Below are 21,889 nucleotides of genomic sequence, written 5' to 3'. Positions count from 1 at the left end.
TTTCAATTATTCGTTCCGGATAATAATTATTGTGAATGTAAACTTCCGGATGTTTATGTAGTGCCAAAATTCTGTAAATTTTGGCGTTTAATAAGCTTATCAGTGTTATTTAGACGGCAAAACCTGCAAATAAAAGATAAAGTCGCTAAAGTGCAATCTAGCTTTGTTTTGAACGCTCTTTCTACACATTTTATCGAAGAGCATACAGTCATCATCAATAATGGGCAATCTCTTTGGAAAAAAGGAAAGTAAAAAGACAGAATCCAGGGTGACAGAGCAAGACAAAGCAGTATTGGTAACTTTTAATGATTCTTTTGCTAAAGAAACTTTACCTTTATGAAAAATATTATTTATACACACATCGCGAAAATGTGTTAAAAATGCTTTATAATTCGTGCACAAAATTATCGTACTGTTCCAAATGTAGCTACATCTACATTGCAACTAGAGACTAGTGAGTCCAAATTGCTTGGTACAGATTATCAAACATGCCAAACATTAAATGCTTTTTTAAAGTGAAATAGGTGCTAAAATTTTATGTATAGGAAGGGGCTGTAGTCTAGAGGTCTGATAAACTTGTGCTGTGTTACCAGTGTATGTGATTGCCTGGGAAAGGCTGTCATTTTTTGCCAGTATTATGTTGTTGTTGTTTTTTTTTTATATATGAAATTGCGCTCACTCCGGTGGGAGACATACTGAATGTAAAATATTATAATTTTTCAATAGTCACTGTTACTTACTTAAATTTAATTTATAAATAAAACTGATTCAGCAATTTGTAAGCATAATATCTTAGTCTAAAATATATATGTATTATTTTAATCCTTCGGTCCCATGAAATACACGAAATTGATACAAAAGTTTCCATTACTACACATAAATGGAATTAAGCCTGCCCGCTTAGCTCAGTAGGGAGAGCGTTGGTCTACGGATCGCGGGGTCAAGAGTTCGTTCCCCGGTGGGGCGTATGTTCTCTGTGACAATTTGATAAAAGACATTGTGTTTGAAATCATTCGTCCTCCACCTCCGATAATTCATGTGGGAAGTTGGCAGTTACTTGCGGAGACCAGGTTTGTACTTGTACAGAATCCAGGAACACTGCTTAGGATAACTGCCCGCCGTTACATGACTGAAATACTGTTGAAAAATGGCGTTAAACCCAAAAAGAAACACACAAAAAACAAACAGATAAATGGAATAATAATTACTGTTTATCAAATTCACGGAAGTATTTATCTCAGGATTAAAGCATTATTTAAATACTTCTGTTTCATGCTGCTGTGTCAAACACATCAATAGAGAAAATAGAAGATATTTGAGTAGGACAATCCTTAATGTAACATTTGGTTATACATATTGCTTTTGACAGATCCATTTACTGAATTGACTAGATAAAAATTGCTAATAAGGTGATAATGAAGCTCTTCCAAAATACCACAAAACAGGCTCCCTAGAGCCAGAAATTTCCATGCACTCCTTCAACTCAATAAAATAAATTAAAACAAAAGATTTTCTTTTAAGCACTGCTTTGTTATAGTAGCTTGTAAATTTAACACATTTTATATATCCGCATGTGAATCATCATAAAGCATGGGGTGTCAGATAAGTTTTTTGAACACAGGCAAAAACACAGGAAACTCCTGTTGGACATGCAGGAAAACCTGTTATTGATCGACTTGATAAAGGTGTTACTTATATTGAACTCATAATTTTATGTACTCGCAGAAAGCTTAGTCAATGGTGTATTCTTGTAGGAATTGAAACAGCAGAGAGACAAGTTGAAACAGCTCAAGAAGAAAATAACCCTTCAGATGGAGAAAGAAAGAGAAAGAGCACGGCAGTTTTTAAAAGAGGGTAAAAAAGAGTAAGTATTGAACAACATAATTGATTGTTGTTGTGATTTGTATTTTTCATTCTGTCTTAGAAATTGGTGAGATTTAACTATGGAATATGGTATAAATATACAACACAATATATCACATGCACTTGCAGAAAAAAATCCATTTCCATCAGAAAACCTTCCTGAAGGCTGGATTTAAGAAAAAGTAAATCTATTGAATATTGCAGTCATTAGACTGCTCTTCTTTTATCTATTTGTATGCTTGAATTGGTTGGTCTGATCTTCTCCTGGCTGTAATGTGTAACTTTGACTTGTTTTATGTAAGTTTGTACATGTTTTGCAAAATTGTTTACCTCAGTGAGATTAAATTATACCATGCACAAAGCACAGATAAGATTTTTACTTACATGTAGTTTTATCTATTCATTTTTAGGAAAGCTAAGCGGCTTCTAAGACATAAGAAATTTGGAGAAACACAGATAGAGAAAATGGATGGACAGTTGGAAAATATTGACAGAATGGTTATACATTAACTTACATTGTTTTCTCTTTGTTCTATTATCAGTCAGGGGTGTAACTGTTTTAAGTTATGTAACCTATTTCAGTTACTTTTTCAAGCATTTTATAACCTGTATTACTTATAAAATATAGTTAACTCGGTTAAGTTATTCAAAAAAAGTATTTTTGCTGTTCTCACAAATTGACCTTTAATTTGGCTTTAAAGTAAAATTAGTAGCAAACTGTGGTTAATTAAATTCTCTTTTAGTCTGACCGTGACCTGATAAGCATAATGGGATGTTAAGAGTTTTATAGCTTTAAATCTTTTGCGTAAAGCTTTATCAGCCTTGCGTAAAAAAATTTTACTGCATAGCTGGAAAGATAAAAGTTCAAGGATTCAGGAAAAAATTGCATTAGTCTCATTCAAAATGAGGAATTGGCACAGGAGGGCTTTGTAATATTCAATGATATAACTGAAACAAGTTATGAAAGAATAAGCAGTAACTCAAATGGGTTATAAACTGCGATAACTGGAAACAGTTACACCCCTGACTGGTTATTTATTCATTGATTTTAGAAGCACCCATTTGAGAATATTTAAACTTTCAACTTTCAGCAGAAAGAAATTACACTGCATATACATAGATGTAATCATTTCTTCATTGTCATTCGAAAAAGCTAAATTGGAAATCAAGTCTTGAAATGAAATCCGTTTTAGCTTGACTTTTAAAAATTTTAGAATAGCTTTTGTAATCAACCTTTCATCTGTATCCACATCACAGAAGTTTTATAATGTAAGCAGGTTTTCAAAAAACTACTAGGTGAAAATCTTTTAAACTTAATACATGTCTTCAGCATCATTAGTGATATCTTGATAAGCATTTTTGGATACTCAAGGTTCTGTTCTGCCGGCCACTTGGTTCACTTAGAAGTTTTGGTAAATGTTTCTAATGTAAGTAGATTTCTCGAGAACTGTTGTGCATGTACTGAATGTTTTCAAACTCTTCATAAGTGGAATGGTCTCAAATAGTTGAACATGCTGTCATTAGACAGATATTGACTTAAATTAATTTTGTGAACTGTCTGAAAAAAGCATTATAATTAATAGGAAGATTTCTTAGTTCCAAAGAGTGTTACTGTAAGAAATATATAATATTATTTCAATATACATGTATTAACGTTTCTTGTTTTAGGTACATGATCTTGAGTTTGCCCAGATAGAAGCACAGGTTGTGAAAGGTTTACAGGCGGGTAACGAGTCCCTTAAAAAATTACACGAGGTATGTATTGATTAATACAGTCAAACAAGCAACTACATCAGATTGTATTGAAAATATTTTTTAATACAGACTCTTTTAAACATCTGTGACAAACCCTTCCAAATATTAAGAAAAGTGGACTAGTCTAATTTAGATCGAGCAGCTACAGCAAACAGGTTTTATGAGTAACATCATTCAACATATTTGTATCAGATAGTTTTGAAATGTGTAGTATACATTGTACATGAGTAAGTCAAAATGTTATTCAATTTAGTGCATCATTGATAACTGACAGGTCAAATACTTATTGCACAGGTGTATCAGTTGTAACTGACAGGTCAAATACCAAATTGCACAGGTGCATAATTGATATCGGCCAAGTCAATATTAATTGCACAGGTGCAATATTGATAACTGACAGGTCAAATACTAATTACACAGGTGCATTTTTGATAACTGCAAGGTCAAATGCTAATTTCACAGGTGCATGATTGATAACTGACAGGTCAAACACTGACAGCACAGGTGTTTTATTTATAATTGACAGGTCAAACACTGACAGCACAGGTGCATCATTTAAAACTGACAGCACATTTATAACTGATAGGCCAAATATTGACAGCACATGTGCATTGGTTATAACTGACTGGTAAAACACTTACAGAAACAGGTGCATTATCTAAACTGACAGGTCAAATACTGACAGCACAGGTGTGTCAAATACTGACAGCAAAGGTGCATCTTTTATAACTGACAGTTCAAACACTGACAGCACATATATAACTGATAGGCCAAATAGTGGCAGCACAGGTGCGTTGGTTATAACTGACAAGTCAAACACAGCACAGGTGCATTATCTATAACTGACAAGGTCAAATACTGCCTGCATAGGTGCATCATTTATAACTGACAAAGTCAGATACTGACTGCACAAGTGCATCAGTTTTAACTGACAAGGGTAAATACTGACTTCTTAGGTGCATCATTCATGACAGAAAATATACATGAGATGAAAGCTGTATCAACAGATATTTTCAATAAATCATGATTACATATATTTTCAATATAAATGTTTGCATATGTTTTCTCTGTGTTTTGTCCACATATGTTCTCAATGAATTGTGTTCACAGATGTTTTTTGTAAATTGTATCCATAGATGTTCTAAATAACATGTTTATGGATGTCAGCAATATATTTCTAGATGTTCTTAATGTATTATGCTTATAGATGTTATCGGTAAATAATGTTTGCAGATGTTTTCATTAACTAATATACAAATATGTTCTCAATAAATTATGTTCACAGATGTTCTCAATTGAGACAGTTGAGAAGATCATGGAAGAAACTCGAGAGGCAGCAGAATATCAACAGGTTCGTAACAGTTTTTTATATTCTACCAATTCAACACTTGGTTTGTGGTAGAACAGCAACAACGGTGGCAACGATAACAACTGTTCACTTTAATAAACTACTATTTAATGTTCTACTAAATTCTGTAATAATATTTATATAAGCATCAATGTTTAGATTATCTAACATAGTCTCTGTTCTTCAACATAATCAGAGATCTCTCTCAAGTCAGGTAACGTCACTGAACTGATAAGGGATACATTTTTGTACCCTTAAGTGGCTGTGATTTGTATGTAAGGCACATAACATGAAATGGATGTAGTGTAAGTTTGGTATAAATACAAGTTATCATTCATCTTTAAACAATGCTGTTTAGGGCAACTGATTTTTTATTTATTTATTTTTATTATTGTTTTTGCCTTTGCTGTCCGTCCGCATTACGCTTGTCTGGCTTTCACAGGTCAAACTTCTGTCCCGATTTGGATGAAACTTCACAGGAGTGATCAGTACCAACCCCAGTTGTGCATATCGCTGGCATGTTCTGCTTTGCTTCACAGAATGGCCACAAGAGCTAAAAATAGAAAAATCTTGTCCGGCTTTCACAGGTCAAACTGCTAGCCGGATTTCAATGAAACTTCACAGGAGTGATCAATATCAAGCCTAGTTGTGTATCGCCAACACGCTCCGCTTCCCTGAATAAAATAGCCGCCAGAGCTAAAGATAGAAAAAATCTTGTCCAGCTTTCACAGGTCAAACTGCTGGCACGATTTCAACAAAACTTCACAGGAGTGATCAGTATCAACCCTAGTTGTGCATATCACTGGCATGTTCCACTTCGCTGCACAAAATGGCCACCAGAGCTAAAAATAGAAAAATCTTGTCCAACTTTCATAGGTCAAACTGCTGGACAGATTTTGATGAAACTTCACAGGAGTGATCATTACCAAGCCCAGTTGTGCATATTGCCAGCATGTTCTGCTTCGCTGCACAAAATGGCCACCAGAGCTAAAAATAGAAAAATCTTGTCCAGCCTTTATAGGTCAAACTGCTGGACAGATTTCGATGAAACTTCACAGGAGTGATCATTACCAAGCCTAGTTGTGAAAATTGCTGACATGTTCCACTTTGCTGCACAAAATGGCCGCCAGAGCTAAAGGCAGAAAAATCTTGTCCGGTTTTCACAGGTCAAACTGCTGGCTGGATTTCAGTGAAACTTCACAGGAGTGATCAGTACCAGCCCCAGTTGTGCATATTGCTGGTATGTTCTGCTTTGCTGCACAAAATGGATGCCAGAGCTAAAGGTAGAAAAATCTTGTCCAGCTTTCACAGGGCAAACTGCTGGCTGAATTTCGATGAAACTTCACAGGAGTGATCAGTGCCAAGCCTAGTTGTGCATATCGCTGGCATCTTCTGCTTTGCCATAGCTAAAAATAGAATACATAGGGGGAGCCATATGTTTGTGTGACAAAAACACCTTTTAGTTTTGATCTGAGGTGTTTTCAAACTCTGATCTTTTTCACAGGACTCTTCTGTTATAAAGTAATGGAATAAAAAGTTAAATTGTGATGTTATTACAGGAGATAGATGATTTATTGTCTGGAGGTCTCACACAGGAAGATGAGGATGATGTGCTCTCAGAATTAGATGAAATTATTAAGGTAAATAAATCTACATGTCAGTTTCTTTTTTAGCTCATCTAATTTTTTGAAAAAAAATGATGAGTTATTGTCATCACTTGAGCGGTTGTCGGCGTCGGCGTCGGCAGTTAAGTTTTATGTTTAGGTCAGCTTTTCTCCTAAACTATCAAAGCTATTGCTTTGAAACTTGGAATTCTTGTTCATCATCATAAGCTGATCCTGTATAGCAAGAAACATTACTCCATCTTGCTTTTTGCAAGATTTATGGCCCCTTTTGTACTTAGAAAATATCAGATTTCTTGGTTAAGTTTTATGTTTAGGTCAACTTTTCTCCTAAACTATCAAAGCTATTGCTTTGAAACTTGGAATACTTGTTCACCATCATAAGCAGACCCTGTACATCAAGAAACTTAACTCCATCTTGCTTTTTGCAAGATTTATTGCCCCTTTTGGACTTAGAAAATCAGTTTTCTTGGTTAAGTTTTATGTTTAGGTCAGCTTTTATCCTAAACTATCAAAGCTATTGCTTTAAAACTTGCAACACTTGTTCACCATCATAAGTTGACCCTGTACAGCAAGAAACATAACTCCATCCTGCTTTTTGCAATAATTATTGCCCCTTTTGGACTTAGAAAATCATGTTCTTGGTTGAGTATTATGTTTAAGTCAACTTTTCTCATAAACTATCAAAGCTATTGCTTTAAAACTTGCAACAGTTTTTCACCATCATAAGTGGACACTGTACATCAAGAAACATAACTCTATTCTGCTTTTTGCAAGAATGATGGCCCTTTTTAGACTTAGAAAATCATGGGTAGGACAATATTTCTATTACACAATAAAAATCAGATGAGCGTCAGCACCCGCTAGGCGGTGCTCTTGTTTACCTTTTTGCATGACCATACAACTATACAATGTTTTTCTATAATAATTACAACGCATTCCAAATTGGACTATGTAACCTTATTACAAATTTCCATGTAACCTAACAACAAAAAACGGAGGACAAATATAAGTTCCTCTATGAAAGTCGGGGTCACTAATCGCTTGACTAAAAATTTTCATTATCAGTTGTTTTGAACACTGGTATATAGGTAGGTTTAGAAAAAAAAGGACTTGATTTGTTATGGCAATGTTCATCCATGCAGGTCACTAGGTCAAAGGTCAGGGACACACTTAGAGGTCAAATTATTATTATGTAAGATGCCTTAACTTTGTTTCTGCTCCATATCTTATAAACCATTGGAAGGATTTTTATAAAAGAAGTATTTTAAATTGTTAACCTTATCTAGACTACATGCAGATTGCATGATACAAGTCACTAGATCAAAGGTCAAATTGCTTTTATATGGTTTACACATATAACTGCTTCATCATAACACAACGAGAATCATGCATGATCCAGGTCACAAGATCAAGGTTAAGGTTACAGTTAGAGGTCAGAGGTCAAAAAGCTTTATTTCTTGTCTGCTCCATATTTTATATAACGCTTGAAGGATTTTCTTTAAACACACTTCAGTTGTTGACCTTGTCAAGACAAAATTACAAGGTTCAAGATCAAGGTCATACTTGGATGATAACGGTCATGATCACAACAATTTACATTACCTGTATTGTTATTAGGTATGGAGTTTTAACTATCTTCCTCTAGTTTCAAATGAGCAAGGAATGTACAAATATTCACACAATAGTTCATATTGTCATTAGAGTTATGAATTCCTGAATAATGTAGCTTAAATCTGTTCTTCATTTCACCAGTATAACTACTTGACGTTATATATAACATTAGCCATTCTTACAATAATAATGTAACTTTTCTATTATTTATTTGTTTAAAACCTATTTGCTTTATTTCAGCAATCCCTGCCTGCAGTTGAGGATGAAGGTGTACCAGAGCTGCCTGATGTACCAGGCCAGGAACCAGAAGGTATGGGACATACATATCATACTTGTCACTAATGTTTTCTAATTTTGAATGGTACCAATGTGGTGGATTTTTTTACGGCCATTGACTTTGAATAGCTTTCTCCTAACAGCTGTGGTTCAAATTCGTGCAACGGATGTAGAATTATGAGTCAGCTTAGAGTGTAGACGTCATTGGTTTGATCCTCTGCCATGTCATACCAAAGATGTGAAAAATGGTACCTGTAGCTCCTAGATATGGCTCAAATCTGAGTTTTTATACAAGTAGTTGTATATTTGTTACCTGTAACAAACACTCTATAATCTAGTAACAGAAAGCCAGAACTTAGTTTCACACAAATACCACCAGTTCCTGTTAAAATTACTCTTGGGAAAGGTAACAATCCTTTATTATCTGAAAATAGAATCAGAGGTTTTGTCAAAAATCAGTGAATTCCAGTATGTGACTGTTTGTGACTTTTTTGTTACTAGAGTTATATAGGGATGTTACCTTTTGTTACTTACATTACCAAGAAAATAGAATCAAAGGTTTTGTCAAAAATCTATAAATTTCAGACAGTTTTCAAAAACCATTTTTTGTGACGTTTTGTTACTAGAATAATGAAGGTTTGTCACTGGTCACAAAAATAGTAGTTGCTGTTAGAAAATTCAAAAACTGGCCATATATGGTAGCTCCCATGCTTTGAGCTCAGCATTAAAAAAGAAACTGGCTTCTCTTCTTTCATATCCTCGTGGTGATGGATTCCATCAGGAATGAGGTGTCAAGAGTGATTAATTTTAGTTGTAGAACCTGCTTTGCAATCTAAAATAAATTAGTGTGAACTAAACTTTTATTTAGTATTTCAGGTTAAAATCTTGATACAATTTCACCCTGTGTTATTACAAAATTGGTTGATTCAGATGTAAAACAGTTGTGCCACATCATCACTTGTTTTATCAAGTGTACTTTCTCCTACGACAGTTCTTGTTAAATATCTTGGCACAAAAGTTTGCCATAATGAGATGACATGCAGAATACAAATTTCAGCCATGCTGGTTCAGGGTTCAGGTTGTATGTTGATCTCATATGAGCCGTGCCATGAGAAAACCAACATAGTGGGTTTGCGACCAGCATGGATCCAGACCAGCCTGCGCATCCGCGCAGTCTGGTCAGGATCCATGCTGTTCGCTAACAGTTTCTCTAATTCCAATAGGCTTTGAAAGCGAACAGCATGGATCCTGACCAGACTGCGCGGATGCGCAGGCTGGTCTGGATCCATGCTGGTCGCAAACCCACTATGATGGTTTTCTCATGGCACGGCTCATATGTAAGATAGGTATATTTTGTGTCTGTTCCTTTTTACGTAGTTACTACTCGCCATAAATGTTCCATCATATAGGTTGTAACTTACATCTATGGTCAAAGCTGAGATTTGTTTTTGCATGAAGAAAAGGATCAAGTTTGTTTTCAACAGTACTAGAAAGGGAATAAAAAGGATCAAAAGTCAACACGAGTAGTTATAAACTAAACTCATTGTATCTTTTTTTTTGTCTAATTTCAGAGAAAGTCAAGGCAAGGAAAGAAAAACGATCACCTGAAGCCATGTTGGCATCATGACCCTCTCAGGAATTTAGTTAATTATAAAATTATTGTAATACTTGTATCTACAAATCATGTGATATATAGTTGTATACTTGCTGTATGCTGGTATCCTATGAACAAAATGTTGTCACATTTGTGACTGTACATATGACTTTGAAATACCAGTGTGGGATTGAATTACAACAGAAAAATGATTCATTAACTCATAAACTTGTCATTTACAGTATACATGGAATGAACCTTACATTGTGAGCTTGTTATGGCTGTACCCTTTTTTGTCTGTGTTATGTATATATTTTGTGCATTTTATTTGCTGGAAATACCTTTATTATTATATCCTTTGATGTTTATTTATACTTTCACTAGCATAACTTCACTCTGTGATACCGGTAAGTTCTTTTATCACAGCTTTTAAGTCTCTCAAGAAATTGGCAGAAAAATTCAGATATTTGGTTATATGTCAAAGAAAATGTTTTGTATCTACAATATACCTATCACTAGCACTGACACTGGGTCACAGAACAGGAAAAAAGAACTGTGTGGCCTAGCCTTCATCAGGGGTTTATAATATTTTCTGTCATTGATTTAAAACAAACATCCCTTAAGTTGTAGATGAACCTAATTTCTCCTAACAGTTAGATAATTTACATCCACTTCATATTTGAATCAGTAGAATGTATTTTTTCTTTGTTACATTGTATATTTATCAACATTGTAATGTCATGGTGTTTTGCACTGCTACATTGTGCAAATAAATTTCATTGAAAGTATTGAAATAAAAAGAAAATTTGTTCACTCTATATTTGATATTAATTTTTGTTTCATTCAACATTTTCACCAGTAGCTGCCTCATTGATACCTATTTTGATCTTTGAAATAAACATACAAATTTAATATGCTGTATTATATATTTGGGCAAATGCTAAATAGCATTCATTCATTTATTAGTCAGATTTTAGCTTTGTTGTTTTATGATTGCCAGTGTCTGAGTCTGTGGTGGGGTTTAAGCATTGATCACCATAGTTGAAAATAGCAAACAGGACAAGCACTTTGCTATGCATATTTACTATTATATCTCACAAACATTTCCCTATATAAAATTCCTGTGCTTGTATATTTCATATTTCTCAATGTTTTTCATGTAACATCATGTTGGTACTCCTCTAAAAATAGCACAGTCTAAACTGATATAATTTACCCAGCAGGAAATGTAACTTCAGATAGCATATCTTTAAAAATAACACAGTCCAAACATTGATTTGAGGTTTCCCCAATAGAAAATGTTAATGTTACCCATGTAATAATGTCATAATAGCAAACTCCTAAATGCAGATAACAGGTTTTCCAGTAATCAGTTTACTACATTTTTTTTGAAATTATAAAAATAAGTTTTCATTTTGTCATCTCACTTGTCTATCTTTCATTTTGATAAATAGCCCCTCGATTGACATAAAATTTCTTGGGTTCACAAGTTCTGCCAACACACTCAGATGCATGTGATATTTACGTAATGCCTGGCCCTTATCATGAGAGCATTGGTATCTTTAGGAGGCTTTCTGATTGCATGTTTTATTTATTATAATATTATATCCTTATTTATAATTACGCATTAGTCACGATTTAATCTTGTACATCTATCTTGCATTGACTACAAAAAATCATTGTTAAATTTTTTGTATACATTGACACATATTTTACGTCATTTTGATGGCATAACTAATAAATGATACAAATACATATATGAATATTTTGTTCTCGTTTAATTATATATTATGTTCCCTATTGGGATTTTTTCTCCTGAGCATGTAGTGCATATTAAGATGAGCATTTAGGAAGGTTGGATGTCCATTGTCTGTACATCCGTTTGGTTGTCTGTCGTCAGTAATTTCTTTAAAGAACATCTCCTTCCAAACCAAGTCAGTTTCAATCAAACAGGTATGTTTCTTGAGTGGTTAGCTTCATGGCAACCGAAAGGAAAAACAATTTCTGCTCTGAAGTTTTAGATTTCTTGTGCTTTGTAGGTCGCTGACTTCAAATCACTTGCCCCTCATCGCTGTGGGTTCAAGCCTCACTCGGAGCGTTGAATTCATCATCTGAGGAAGCCATCCAGCTGGCTTACGGAAGGTCGGTGGTTCTACCCAGGTGCCCGCTTGTGATGAAATAATGCACGGAGGGGCACCTGGGGTCTTCCTCCACCATTAAAGCTGGAAAGTCGCCATATGACCTATCATGTGTCGGTGCGACGTTAAATCCAAAAAAAAAAGTGCTTTGTAGGTCGTTTTTTAAAAAAAACGAAATCACTGTTTGTGGTAAATGTCAAATTATATGGATCACCATGTGATCGATAACTGCTCAATGAAGTGCCAAGAATTCACATGTCATGCTTTAACTCTACAAGTTACATTGTAAACTGACACCATTTTCAGTATGGTCACATATCATGCCGGAACACTTTGCAAATGCAGTGTCCATTCAAATGCAGTGTCCATTCCTGTTCCGTCTCTGCAGCACTTGTGATGGAATCATGTGGGAAACTTTAGCTTTCCTGTCGATATTTAACAAAACAAGCTAGGCTTTTAAAGCAGTTTTCACCCATGGTACTATACTGCCAAATTTTTAACCAGAGCATTACTGAAAAGGACCTCTCGTATGCGAGTTTCCAATTGTCATGATGCACACAACTAATTAATTCCTTCAGCACCCGCTAAGGTGCCAGGCCTGTAATTTTCAGAGGCAAATATTTTTGAAAATTCACTCCATTTTAAAATATTTTAATTCAAAACTTATAAAACAAGAGGGCCAAGATCGCTCACCTGAGTAACATACCATAACAGTGTAAACTTGTTTGACCTAGTGATTTCATGGAGACATTAATTTATTTATTTGGGTTTTACGGCGCACCAACATAGTATAGGTTATATGGCGCCAAACAGGACTACAAATTTTGGTTCCACACCCCATTTACATAAAAAAAAAACAAAAAAACATGAGGTATGGAATCAAAATTTGCATACCTGCTGGAATCACAGAGTTACAGCAAAACCAAGTGTTAAGACCCTATTAGTCACCTCTTAGGATCATGCAAGGGTAAGGCAATGGTTCCAATTCTTTTCATACACAGATCGTCCCAGAACCACATGGGGCTTCATTGAGACAAATATTCCAACCAATTTTCATTAAAATGTGGCCTCGAGTATAACCAAGAATTTCAATTATTTGACCAAGTGACCTAGTTCTTGACCCCACATGACCCAGATTAGAACTCATCCAAGATTTCATGAAAACAAACATTCTGACAAAGTTTCAGAAAGATTGGAGCAAAAAGGTCGCCTATAGACTGTAAACAACCTTTACTTTGACGACCTAGTGACCTAGTTATTGACCCCACATGACCAAGATTTAAAATCATCCAAGACTTCATGTTAACATACATTCTGACCAAGTTTTATGAAGATAAAATCAAAGATGTGGCCCCTAGAGTGTAAACAAGATTTTTCTTTGCTTTGACCTGCTGACCTAGCCTTTGACCCCACGTGACCCAGATAAAGATTCTTCCAAAATTTTATGGAAACATTCTGACCCAAGTTTCATGCATATCAAATGAAAAATGCAGCCCCTATTGTATACACAAGGTTTTTCTTTGATTTAGCCAGGTGATATAGTTTTTGACCCCAGATGACCCAGATTGGAACTTCATCTATATTTTGTCAAGAAAATCATTCTGATCAAATTTCACGAATATCCAGTCAAAAATGCAGCCCCTATTGCACACACACACAGAGATTTTCTTTGATTTGATCGGGTGACCTAGTTTTTCACCCCTGATGACGCATATTCAAAACTGACCTAGATTTTATCAAGACAAACATTCTTATAAGTTTCAAACTTAAAATATGGTCTCTACAGGATTTAACTTTGATCTGGCCTAGTGATCTAGTTTTTATTCCTACATGACCCAGATTCAAACTTGGCCTGAAGATCATCAAGATAAACATTCTGACAACATTTCATGAAGATAGGGTCATAATATTGCCTTTAACAAGCTTTTCCTTTGACTTGACCAAGTGACCTAGGTTTTGACTACAGATGATCCAGATTCGACCTTGACCTATAAGTCATCAAGACAAACATTCTGACCAATTCTCACAAGTTTCAAACTTAAACTGTGGACTCTGGAATGTTTACAAGATTTTCCTTTGATCTGGCCTAGTGACCTAGTTTTTGATCCCACATAACTCAGATCCAAACTTGGCCTAAAGATCATCAAGATAAAATTTCAAGTAAAACGCACTATAAGGTTGCATACTCTCTGTATCAAATAGTCATCTTTGAGAATACTCTAACGTATTCTAATTAAATTCATGCTTGAATAACACTTATTACTATTACTACGAAATTGCCAATGAATGGCATTCCTCTCTGTACTATACTTTACTCTCACGATATCCACGTGCAGTCTTTCTAAATCTCCCAACCTTCGCCTATATGCTATTTATATACCCGACAAGCGGTCAGTATGCTATTTTTAAAGGAGTGAATTATTGGTTTTTCCCATATCAGATTATAGTGATCTTGAATATGTGTTAAAGACTATACACTTGTTTGCTTGTAATGTTCATACTGTTTAGTTAGTGTCATTAAAGTATATTATTCTTATCAATAATATAGAATGTTCTATTAGTTTTACTGTTCACATTTTATTATACTGTACTAGTAGGCCTATGTTTTGTCTCTTACGAAGTGTATGGTAAAGTTATATCTAATGTAATTTTACGGCATGTATTATTTACAAAATTCTTGTCACTGTACTATCGGACATTTTTGTATCGACGGATACTGTTCGATTGGATCATGCATAAAATGTATATAATTTATCTATGCAAAATTATATTTGTATGAAATATGCATGTGTTTTAAAGACAAAAGCAAACGTAAGTTACCCATGATACAAAGTTTAGTATGAAAGAAGTGATATTCTATGGTAATGTATACCAGATACAATTTTACTTGCTATGGTTATAAAAAGAATTTAAGAAATGATTATAATACTCATAATATAAATATTACTATATAAATATTGTTTTCACCTTCTACTTGAAAGAAGCGACATTTAACTTCAATATAGCATAATTAAAATTAATAAAATATTCACTTTTTGGACAGTGATTACATGTTATAAGTAAAGATGTACATGTAGCTCGCATTGTTTACAACGATAATCATAATAACGAAAGTAGTTACGATCCTAAATAACTTCACACAAATTAATATTTCCTTAGGAAACTCTCATCTTTTTATGCTTCTTTTTTTTCCTTTTGCTATGTTTTTTGTTCTTTCCATTTTTTTGTTTGAGAATATGCTGCTGTACTATTTTTGTGTCGGCTTGTGTGGTCATGTTTTGTGCTCTGGTCCTCGCTGGCTTCGGTGTGGGGGCTCACGTGGGGGATTACATTTGCGCACCTGTTCTATTTATTCTTGTTAAGCTTGAACTTCACATTTTTTACTCGTAACATAACTCGTGCGCGAATCGAGGCGACGACTCAAGATAGTATCAATCTTAAACCGTATCATAGCTGTGGCTTATTTAGGCTATAAACAACGTTTTGCGATTTGACATTACATTAACATTCACAGAATTGTTTATATATGGGTTTCTGCAGTTTGACATGGTTTTGATAAAAATAGAATCGATTCTATATCAATCATTGGTTGCAATTTGGATTGCTACTTTAATACGTTTGTCAGGAGATGTTCATCCAAATCCGGGACCAAACACCCCAGATAACTCTTTCTCTAGTCCATCTTCATCTGTAAACCTTCTCAAAAATGGCCTTAGTATAATGCATTTGAACATTCAAAGTCTTCGTCCGAAAATAGATCTTCTCGAGATCGAAGCCCAATCCTATGATATATTGATTTTCTCAGAAACTTGGCTTACATCAGATTCGACAGTTAATGACCTTAAAATTCCAAACTTCGGTCTCCCGTTCAGAAAGATCGAGTTGATAGAATTGGCGGTGGTGTTGCAATCTATTTGCGTGATACCTTACATGGTAATAATATACGAAATGACCTCATGATCAACGGATTAGAGGCTATCTGGATTGAAAACAAATATAAATGATAAAAAAACTATTAGTAGGCGGTTTTTTATCGACCACCGAATGCAAATAACGAATACTGGTCACTCATAGAAGAGAGTTTTGACAGGGCATATAACACCAAACTTGAAATTAATTAACAGCAGGCGATTTTAATATAAACGTAGCTGGCTCTCATTCACATAAAATTGACAATTTAGTTGCGTCTAATAATTTTGAACAATTGATTACAGAACCTACCCATTATACGGAAAATTCGTACTCTGTTACAGACTTAATTATTGTAAAAAATAGCAACAGCTATACTAGCTAGTTTTGTAAATGACCCATTTATTCTGACCTTACCAGATATCATTGTCCCGTTGTTCTAGTCTTAAAACTAAACAAAATGAAAAAATGACAGTTTTAAGAGAAATATTTGGAAATATGACCAAGGGGATTTCAATAATTACAGATCTATTTTAGGAAGTGTTCACTGGGATTCTATTCTTTCAAATGATAATATGGAACATATAGCACTAAGCATAACGAAACCATTATAGACGCCGCAAAGAAATCAATTCCGAATAAAGAAGTAACTATCCGCCCAAACGACGTTCCTTGGTTTAAGAGTAATATCCGTAAACTAATTAGAAAGCGAAACAGATCTCACAAAAAAGCTAAAGAAAATAATACTGAATATTATGGGCAAAATTTCGAAAAATTAGAATGAGGTAACGAAACAAATAAAAAAAAGCAAAAGCGGACTATAAACTAAATCTTATAAACAGGATTAATGATAATTCATTAACTGTCAAGGAGTGGTTTAAAATTGCAAAAAATATAACTGAAAACCAGAAAAACACTGATACTATCCGAACATTAATAACCCGAGATCTGACTGCCTCAACAAATACAGAAAAGGCGGATATTTTAAACAATTATTTCTGTAGTCAGTCAAATATAGATGATACTAATAAAATTCTGCCGAATATTGAACAACCCTTAAACACTCTTTTATCTACTTTGCAGATTTCGAGGCAAGATGTTATCGACGCCATTAATCAAATGGACTCATCCAAAGCGTCTGACCCTGACCAGATAAGCCCAAAACTGTTTAAAAGAGGCATCCGTGGAACTTTCAAGTCCCTTTCGCAATATTTCAACATTCTTTAGCGAAATCTTTCTTCCCAGATGAATGGAAAAGCAAATGTTACGCCAATTTTTAAAAAATCAGATCCTCTAATCCTGGAAATTATCGACCTATATCTCTATTAAGTTATGTGGGTAAATTAATGGAACGTTGTGTACATAAGCATGTTTATAATCATTTGATAAATCAAAATCTACTTAGCCCATTTCAGTTCCGGATTCATTCGTGGGATTCTACAACAAATCAGTTAGTTTATATCTATAATGATATTTGCAAGGCTCTTGATGATGGCAAGGAGATACGAATAGTTTTCTGCGATATTTCAAAAGCGTTTGACCGTGTTTGGCACCGTGGATTAATACATAAATTATCGTCTTTTGGAATAAGGGATTCCCTTTTACAGTGGTTTACATCATATTTAGAAAACAACGCGTAGTCTTAAAAAACTCAAATTCAAAATGGAGGAACGTAATGGCCGGGGTGCCACAGGGCTCGATCCTCGGGCCTCTTCTTTTTCTCATTTATATAAACGACATTGTGAAAGATATTAAATCAAACATTCGATTATTCGCCGATGACACAAGCTTATATCTAGTAGTTGACGATCCAAAAGACGCCGCATCTCAACTCAACTCTGACCTCGGTAAAATACATCATTGGGCAAAAACTTGGCTAGTTGATTTTAATCCTAATAAAACGGAAACTCTTCTCATTTCTAGAAAGTATAATAAACCTCACCATCCGAACTTATTCATGAACAATATTCTTATAAAAACAGTAGAAGAACATCCCAATCTTTGGTCTCAGTGTAACAACCTTCCTTCAGATAAAGTTTCATTGTAATACATCATTCCTGACTGAAGTCATGAGTTATTAACTATTTTCTATATTTAGTAATAGTGACCTTGACCACCTGCAAGCAACCTACACCAAAGTTCCAATGCAAATGTTCACTTTGATGTCAAGTAACCAAGCAGAAACTGTTTCTCTATTTTAATTAATGGTGACATTGACCTTGATTTCCAGTGACCCCATTTGCCGTTCCAAGTTCCCTCTCCATGCAAGCAGCTATCTACACACCAAGTTTCATTGCCATATGATACTCCTAACTCAACTTTTCGAGTGATAACAGTTTTTCTATTTTTAGTAACTGTGACTTTGCCCTTGACGCTAGTGACCCCATCTGCTACCCCTGCATGCAAGCTACCTACATACCAATTAAGCTTCACTGCCATAATGTCATTTCTGACTAGTTATAGAGAGGAAACTATTTTTTTAGCTCACCTGTCACAAAGTGACAAGGTGAGCTTTTGTGATCGCGCAGTGTCTGTCGTCCGTCCGTCAGTCCGTCCGTCCGTCCGTGCGTCCGTAAACTTTTGCTTGTGACCACTCTAGAGGTCACATTTTTCATGGGATCTTTATGAAAGTTGGTCAGAATGTTCACCTTGATGATATCTAGGTCAAGTTCGAAACTGGGTCATGTGCCATCAAAAACTAGGTCAGTAGGTCTAAAAATAGAAAAACCTTGTGACCTCTCTAGAGGCCATATTTTCAATGGATCTTCATGAAAATTGGTCAGAATATTCATCTTGATGATATCTAGGTCAAGTTCGAAACTGGGTCACGTGCAGTCAAAAAACTAGGTCAGTAGGTCTAAAAATAGAAAAACCTTGTGACCTCTCTAGAGGCCATATATTTCACAAGATCTTCATGAAAGTTGGTCAGAACGTTCACCTTGATGATATCTAGGTCAAGTTCGAAACTGGGTCACGTGCCATCAAAAACTAGGTCAGTAGGTCAAACAACAGAAAAACCTTGTGACCTCTCTAAAGGCCATATTTTTCATGGGATCTGTATGAAAGTTGGTCTGAATGTTCATCTTGATGATATCTAGTTCAAGTTCAAAACTGGGTCACGTGCGGTCAAAAACTAGGTCAGTAGGTCTAAAAATAGAAAAACCTTGTGACCTCTCTAGAGGCCATATATTTCAAAAGATCTTCATGAAAATTGATCAGAACGTTCACCTTTAATGATATCTAGGTCAAGTTCGAAACAGGGTCACGTGCCGTCAAAAACTAGGTCAGTAGGTCAAATAATAGAAAAACCTTTTGACCTCTCTAAAGGCCATATTTTTCATGGGATCTGTATGAAAGTTGGTCTGAATGTTCATCTTGATGATATCTAGGTCAAGTTCGAAAATGGGTCACGTGCGGTCAAAAACAAGGTCAGTAGGTCTAAAAATAGAAAAATCTTGTGACCTCTCTAGAGGCCATATATTTCATGAAATCTTAATGAAAATTTGTCAGAATGTTCACCTTGATGATATCTAGGTCAAGTTCGAAACAGGGTCACGTGCCGTCAAAAACTAGGTCAGTAGGTTAAATAATAGAAAAACCTTGTGACCTCTCTAGAAGACATATTTTCCATGGAATCTGTATGAAAGTTGGTCTGAATGTCCACCTTGATGATATCTAGGTCAAGTTTGAAAGTAGGTCACGTGCCGTCAAAAACTAGGTCAGTAGATCAAATAATAGAAAAACCTTGTGACCTCTCTAAAGGCCATATTTTTCAATGGATCTTCATGAAAGTTGGTCTGAATGTTCATCTTGATGATATCTAGGTCAAGTTTGAAACTGGGTCAACTGCGATCAAAAACTAGGTCAGTAGGTCTTGAAATAGAAAAACCTTGTGACCTCTCTAGAGGCCGTACCCTTGAATGGATCTTCATGAAAATTGGTCAGAATGTTCACCTTGATGATATCTAGGTCAACTTTGAAACTGGGTCATGTGCCTTAAAAACTAGGTCAATAGGTCAAATAATAGAAAAACCTTGTGACCTCTCTAAAGACCATATTTTTCAATGGATCTTCATGAAAATTGGTCAGAATTTTTATCTTGATAATATCTAAGTCAAGTTCAAAACTGGGTCACATGAGCTCAAAAACTAGGTCACTATGTCAAATAATACAAAAAACGACGTCATACTCAAAACTGGATCATGTGGGAAGCGGTGAGCAATTCAGGACCATCATGGTCCTCTTGTTTTATTTTTTGCTATGGCAATCTTGACCTTGACCCTAGTGACCACATACGCAATCCTGAACTTTGTCTACATGCAAGCTACCTACATACAAAGTTTCATTGACATAATCGTTCCTGACTATAAGAGCAGAAACTTTTTTTCTATAACTTTGACCTTTAACTTGATCCCAATGACCTCATGCAATCCAAAACTTTATTTCTATGCAAGCTACCTATATACCAAGTTTCATTGTAATCAGTCACCCCTAACTCAAGTTACTGAGGGGTAGCCAAAGTTTTATGCCTCATTTGCCAGCCTCATAACCAGGATTTCTGAAAACCTGACTGAAAACAATGAACCTGGACAGTTTCAAAATTTGCATTAAAGTTGTGGTGACGAGGCGCTAATCCTTGCACAGCCTCTCAACAGGACATTCAACAAATTGATCATCTATCTATAAAGCATCCTCTGAACACAGTCAGGTCAGACTTTACATTTCCTGTTTACTTGTACAAAGATCTACAATAATTATTGTCTATAGCTATTTTGAATTATTCAGAATGTGTCCATCGTTCTGAAAGGAACAGAGCAGAAGTGCATTTTTACTGTGTCATCTAGTCTTTTCGTTTCTTGTACTATCTCATCTACCCTGAAACAGCTTGTTCTTTGAAATTCTGGTTAGAAATTCTGTATTGATCTCATCCTGCTTCAAGTAACAATACATGTTGTAACATTCAATATACCAACACTCTGGTGAGAAATGTAAGTCCATCAGAACCTTCTTGTTTTGCAACTGTTCAATCCTCTACTCAAAATGTAAAACACAAAAAAAAACAGGACTAAACTAGTCTGATATCCAAAAATATGCCAGGTTCTGCACGACTAGATACCTCTGTTTCTATCATTCACCATTCAGTGGACACTATAGCACACAGACATTGGGCAGAGGGTTGTTACCGAATGATGAACAACTCTCCTCAAGCAAGGAGGACATCGATTGTAAAAGGATTTCCAAGACATATCAGATTCAATCTTTACACTTTAAAGTGGATGACTTATGAAATGTTAAACAGTTACTTCAAGGTAAAAGTTGTATGGTACAGTTCTAAGTATCTTCTTAACTCTTCAAACAACGTAAGGGTTAGCTTTGGTGTTGGGGGGGGGGGGGGGGGGCACACATCTCCTGGTTCAGGCACAAAAGTCAAGCACTGGGGTCAGAATTGGTTTAGTTGTATGGCATTGTATTCACTGAATCATCTCTACTGCTGAACACAATATCATTAAACCTCTTGTCACAATAGCAAGATAGTTTTTGGTTCAGGGACCTCAGAGTTCAAAGCCATAGAATCAAGAAAAACGAACCTGAATAAAAATGTTAAGTAATCCTAATGCTAAGTTGAAAAAAGGGGCATAATTTGGTAAAATGAAAAGTAGAGTTATGGAACCTGTGCACTGCAAGTAAGATCATCGAAGTGAACAAGTGTGCACATTTTCAGTTTATTCCTGTAAGTAGGTACTGAGATAAAAGTTACATACAAAACTTA

At 35.1% G+C, this 21,889-nt stretch overlaps 1 protein-coding gene across 1 annotated transcript; it reads left to right on the top strand.

Annotated features, from left to right (window-relative positions):
* The first annotated feature begins 25 nt into the window (after positions 1-25).
* On the top strand, positions 26-11,829 carry LOC128555195 (charged multivesicular body protein 6-B-like). Its single transcript, XM_053536804.1, has 8 exons — positions 26-295; positions 1,755-1,864; positions 2,274-2,361; positions 3,532-3,618; positions 4,904-4,969; positions 6,526-6,606; positions 8,443-8,512; positions 10,050-11,829. The coding sequence occupies exons 1-8, from the start codon at positions 221-223 to the stop codon at positions 10,103-10,105; spliced, it is 633 nt and encodes a 210-aa protein (XP_053392779.1). The 5' UTR covers positions 26-220; the 3' UTR covers positions 10,106-11,829.
* Positions 11,830-21,889: the final 10,060 nt, after the last annotated feature.

Source organism: Mercenaria mercenaria, chromosome 2 (assembly GCF_021730395.1).
Source record: "Mercenaria mercenaria strain notata chromosome 2, MADL_Memer_1, whole genome shotgun sequence".
Taxonomy (NCBI): Eukaryota; Metazoa; Mollusca; class Bivalvia; order Venerida; family Veneridae; genus Mercenaria; species Mercenaria mercenaria.
The sequence above is the reverse complement of the archived record's forward strand: the minus strand, read 5'-3'. Positions and strand labels throughout refer to the sequence as shown.

What these genes read in the sequence shown, in the direction of transcription:
- LOC128555195 (XM_053536804.1), top strand. Translation starts at nt 221, where the DNA reads ATGGGCAATCTCTTTGGAAAAAAGGAAAGTAAAAAGACAGAATCCAGG. An exon ending in AATTAGATGAAATTATTAAG is followed by an intron (nt 6,607 to 8,442) that starts GTAAATAAATCT and finishes GCTTTATTTCAG; the next exon opens with CAATCCCTGCCTGCAGTTGA. An exon ending in ACCAGGCCAGGAACCAGAAG is followed by an intron (nt 8,513 to 10,049) that starts GTATGGGACATA and finishes GTCTAATTTCAG; the next exon opens with AGAAAGTCAAGGCAAGGAAA.